Source organism: Physeter macrocephalus, chromosome 10, assembly GCF_002837175.3.
Source record: "Physeter macrocephalus isolate SW-GA chromosome 10, ASM283717v5, whole genome shotgun sequence".
Lineage (NCBI taxonomy): Eukaryota > Metazoa > Chordata > Mammalia > Artiodactyla > Physeteridae > Physeter > Physeter macrocephalus.
This window is the reverse complement of record NC_041223.1, coordinates 14886687-14891923: the sequence shown is the minus strand read 5'-3', so window position 1 is coordinate 14891923 and position 5237 is coordinate 14886687. Positions and strand designations below refer to the sequence as shown.

The 5237-nt window shown below is 44.4% G+C and overlaps 1 protein-coding gene across 6 annotated transcripts in view; it reads right to left on the bottom strand.

Annotated features, from left to right (window-relative positions):
* The window catches only part of RMND1 (required for meiotic nuclear division 1 homolog), a 46931-nt gene that overhangs the window by 21673 nt on the left and 20021 nt on the right, over nucleotides 1–5237 (bottom strand). For all 6 annotated transcript variants that reach the window (XR_003681384.2, XR_008618329.1, XM_024122668.2 and 3 more), the window contains one exon: nucleotides 874–913. Coding sequence is in view for 3 of the 6 variants with exons in the window: in XM_024122668.2 (XP_023978436.1) it covers nucleotides 874–913 (40 nt within the window). In the remaining 3 variants the exon portion in view is untranslated. The remainder of the gene's footprint in view (nucleotides 1–873; nucleotides 914–5237) is intronic.

Sequence of the window (5237 nt, the reverse complement as noted above, 5' to 3'; positions counted from 1 at the left end):
TTTTTGCCATATGCGGGCCTCTCACTGTTGTGGCCTCTCCAGTTGCGGGGCACAGGCTCCGGACGCGCAGGCTCAGCGGCCATGGCTCACGGGCCCAGCCGCTCCGCGGCATGTGGGATCTTCCCGGACCGGGGCACGAACGCGTGTCCCCCTCATCGGCAGGCGGAGTCTCAACCACTGTGCCACCAGGAAATCCCCCACGTGACTTTTAAGAGCTATAGTATGTACATCCTAAATACATGCTATGGATGTATTTAACAAACTTCCTGTTATTATGTGTTTTGGTTATTTCTCATTTTTGCTATTGTAAATAATGTGCTGATGAACATTTCTATACATCATTCATCATATATAACTGTGATTATTTCCTTTGGATAACTTTCTAGATGTAAAATTGCTGAGTGAAATGTAAAGCTTTGATATGTATTACCAAACTGCCTCTGAAAAGGTTGTATTAAACAAATCATGATTGGGATTTGAAGAAATTATTTCCAGTGAGTTAAAAAGTTCTAGAAAACTTGATCCAAAATAAGACTCAGTGCAGCCAGCTTCCAGTGAACTGTGTGTACATTACTCATTTTGTAGGTTATCACATGAGAAGTATACTTCCTTCTGTCTGCAGTGTAGCTAGGATTGTTCTGATATTCCACAAATTATTGTGTGCTCAGCGAACGGAAAATGTAGGAAACTTCTAAGTCAAAAAGAAAATTTTGGAAGATGACAGTGCTAGAATCAACATCACATAATGCACAGCAAATAAACTGAGGATTATCTGTTAATTTATCTTCCAATTGCTCAGATTACTGAGTGCCAATTAACAATTTATTCTCAGAAAACTAAATTTTAATACTTTCACACTTTATTTATACTTACAGTTTTGTCTTTCACATTCCAGAAGACAGCAGCTCCTTCCCTGATTTAAAAGAATAAACTAAGTTAAAGGTGGAATACATTCTTTAGGGCCACACATAAAGCCATGCTTAGGTAGCTTCTACAATGTATCTAGAAGGCCAATTTTTAAAAATATGATTTATTATTGATTTGACATGATGGTCCCTGGATGGATATGATAAACAAAAGCTATTTTTTGAATTTCTGATAAAAATCCTGACCCCTCAAAAATTCATGGATTTCTCCTGTGGTTTGCAGAATAAATAACTATTATTGTAAAACATATAACACTTCAGGTATCTAGACTCTTTCATACCTGATGCAATTCTTTTTTTTTAAAAATTAATTAATTTCTTTTTGGCTGTGCTGGGTCTTCGTTGCTGCGCACGGGCTTTCTCTACTTGCAGCGAGCGGGGGCTACTCATCGTTGTGGTGAGCAGACTTCTCACTGTGGTGGCTTCTCTTGCTGTGGAGCAAGGGCTCTAGGCGCGCGGGCTCAGTAGTTGTGGCACACGGGCCTAGCCACTCTGCGGCATGTGGGATCTTCCCGGACCAGGGCTTGAACCCGTGTCCCCTGCATTGGAAGGCGGACTCCCAACCACTGCGCCACCACAGAAGTACCCTGATTCAATTCTGGTGTACAGATATCAGAATAAGGAAATTTTTGAGACCTGTCTCATTAGCTCTCATTAGGCAGATCCTGCTATCAGAAAAGAATAAAGGGTCATGCTTTTTCTTTTTTTTTTTTTTGCGGTACACGGGCCTCTCACTGTTGTGGCCTCTCCGGTTGCGGAGCACAGGCTCCGGACGCGCAGGCTCAGCGGCCATGGCTCACGGGCCCAGCCGCTCCGCGGCACGTGGGATCCTCCCGGACCGGGGCGCGAACCCGTGTACCCTGCATCAGCAGGCGGACTCTCAACCACTGCGCCACCAGGGAAGCCCCAGGGTCATGCTTTTAATATCTGTGGAATAAAGAGACTGAGATGAATTAAAGCCTCCGATGGTAAAGGCACCTAAGAAATAACGCCAGCCATCCCTACAGTGCTCAGAGTAGACCTGCAACACAGCCACAGGAGGCCCTCACAATCCAAGTCTGACTTTGACAAAATTTAAGTCTAAAAACTGTTAGGGAACTTGTTGTGATTTCTGAAGTCTGATGTGTTGAGCTGTTTTAGGTAGTAAATTAAAAAAAAAAAAGAAGAAAAAAAAGAAAAAGGAGTTACAGCTCTGGGTCACTGCACCAGAGGAAGGAAGGGTAGAAATGAAAGAAAGGTAGGGGCTTCCCTGGTGGTGCAGTGGTTAAAAATCTGCCTGCCAATGCAAGGGACACGGGTTTGAGCCCTAGTCTGGGAAGATCCCACATGCCACGGACCAACTAAGCCCGTGCACCACAACTACTGACCCCACGTGCCACAACTACTGAAGCCTGCGTGCCTAGAGCCCATGCTCCGTAACAAGAGAAGCCACCACAGTGAGAAGCCCGCGCACTGCAACCAAGAGTAGCCCCCGCTCGCCGCAACTAGAGAAAGCCCGTGTGCAGCAACGAAGACCCAACGCAGCCATAAATAAATGAATGAATGAATGAATGAATGAATAAATAATTAAATTTTTTAAAAAAGAAAGGAAAAAAATATGATGTTCCCATTACCATTCTTCAAACCATCTTGAGCAATGTGCTTAGTATGTGTGTGGGTCTGTGCTTAGCATCTGGGATGCAAAGATGAGTATGGTCTAGATCTTCTGCTCAAGGAAGTCCCTATCCAGAGAACACGGATCCACGGACCACCAATTACAATAGTGTGATCCACGCTGTAACAGAGTTACGCAGAATCTAGGTGGATGTACACTGGAGGGACACAGTTCCTAAAGGACTAGCAGAGCCAAATGAGAAAACGAGAGGAAATACAGCAGAGGAAATACCCCAGGCTCCAGGAAAAGGTGCGAGGGGGGCAGGCAACGTCTCAGAATAAAGAGCCAGTAGTTTGAATGGCTGCGGATGAGGGCAAGTGGAGGGCACTCAGGTCAGAGGCGGGGAAGAGCCAACCCCTGAAGAAACTTGGTGCTGTGATAAGGCGTTTGGTCACATTCCGGAGAAGTTTAAGGACAGTACAGTGATCAGAATTACCCACTAAAAAATTGCTCTGCCTACAAACAGACAGACAGACTGGTGCGGGGGTGAGAAGACAGGCAGGGAGACCAAGCAGTGAGTGTGGCAAAAGGCCAGGGTGGGGTCCCAGGATATGGATTTGGGAGGTGTTTAAGGCCACAGCCAGAGCGCTGGTTCAGAGAAGCACCTCAAGGCAGATGAGAGATCCCAGGAACTCTGCAGTACGGCGCTCAAGCCACATGTGACTACCGGGCACCTGAAACAGGCCTGGTCCAAACTGAGAGCTGCTATAAGTGGAAAACATACGCCAGGTTTCAGAGCCTTAGTATGAAAAGGAGAATGTAAATCTCACTAATTGTTGACTGATTACATGCTGAAATGATAATAGTTTAGATATGTTGGGTTAAATAAAATATACCAGTAAAATTAATTTCAGGCAATATATGATGTTATTATTAGTGTTGGTCAAAATTAAATTCATCTTTTTTTAAATTAAAAATGTGGCCGGGCCTCTCACTGTTGTGGCCTCTCCGGTTGCGGAGCACAGGCTCCGGACGCGCAGGCTCAGCGGCCATGGCTCACGGGCCCAGCCGCTCCGCGGCACGTGGGATCCTCCCGGACCGGGGCGCGAACCCGTGTACCCTGCATCAGCAGGCGGACTCTCAACCACTGCGCCACCAGGGAAGCCCCAGGGTCATGCTTTTAATATCTGTGGAATAAAGAGACTGAGATGAATTAAAGCCTCCGATGGTAAAGGCACCTAAGAAATAACGCCAGCCATCCCTACAGTGCTCAGAGTAGACCTGCAACACAGCCACAGGAGGCCCTCACAATCCAAGTCTGACTTTGACAAAATTTAAGTCTAAAAACTGTTAGGGAACTTGTTGTGATTTCTGAAGTCTGATGTGTTGAGCTGTTTTAGGTAGTAAATTAAAAAAAAAAAAGAAGAAAAAAAAGAAAAAGGAGTTACAGCTCTGGGTCACTGCACCAGAGGAAGGAAGGGTAGAAATGAAAGAAAGGTAGGGGCTTCCCTGGTGGTGCAGTGGTTAAAAATCTGCCTGCCAATGCAAGGGACACGGGTTTGAGCCCTAGTCTGGGAAGATCCCACATGCCACGGACCAACTAAGCCCGTGCACCACAACTACTGACCCATTAGAGTTCTGAAAATGCTTATTCATTCAGTTCAGCAGTATAGTCAGTCTCCTGAATTTCTAATCCTCTAATGTAACCACCATTAAACTTGGTGCATATCCTTCCAGACTTTTCCCTATGTGTATATGTATGTACATTTAGTTTGCTTTTTATATAAATAGTATGATACTGTACATATGAACATTTTCAATGCTATTCTCCTTCATGGAGGAAGCATAATTGATTTAACCGTCCTAAATGTCCATCCATGGGGTTTTTTTTTCGATTCTCTACTATCACGATGTCACGTGTGCCAGCCTTATGCGTGTATCTTCAAGGACTTGTGGGAATATTTCTTTAGGATTTGTTGGAACAAAAGACATGCACACGTATAATTTTGATAAATGTTTCTAAACTGCTCTCCAAAACAGTTTTTCCAACTTTAGAACCCAAAGATTTAAGAGAGCAATTCTTTTTTTTTTTGAATTTTATTTTTTTTATATAGCAAGTTCTTACTAGTTATCTATTTTATACATATCAGTGTATCCATGTCAATCCCAATCTCCCAGTTCATCCCACACCCCCCTTCCCCCCTTGGTGTCCATATGTTTGTTCTCTACATCTGTGCCTATGAGAGCATTTTTTTTTTTTAATGAGAGCATTCTTAAAAAACACTGGGTATTGTCAGTCTTTTACATCTTTGCAAATTCAAACAGCCAATTTGTACATTTTTCTTACATTCATTGCTCATTTATATTTCCTTTTCTCCAGGAAACTGCTCCCCGGTCTCCCTCCCCCTGCCCCCTATGTGTGTATCTCCTTTCAGTAAAACTGGGTTTGTATGAGGCATATTTTTTTTTACCAGCTCTGGTATTATATTGGTTATATTTTGTAACGTGCTCTTTTAATTTCACTGTATCATATGCACAGGCAATTCCTCAGGAATTGGTTTCTTCCCACGTGACCTGTTGTTTTTTTGTGGTTTTTTTTTTGCCATATGCGGGCCTCTCACTGTTGTGGCCTCTCCAGTTGCGGGGCACAGGCTCCGGACGCGCAGGCTCAGCGGCCATGGCTCACGGGCCCAGCCGCTCCGCGGCATGTGGGATCT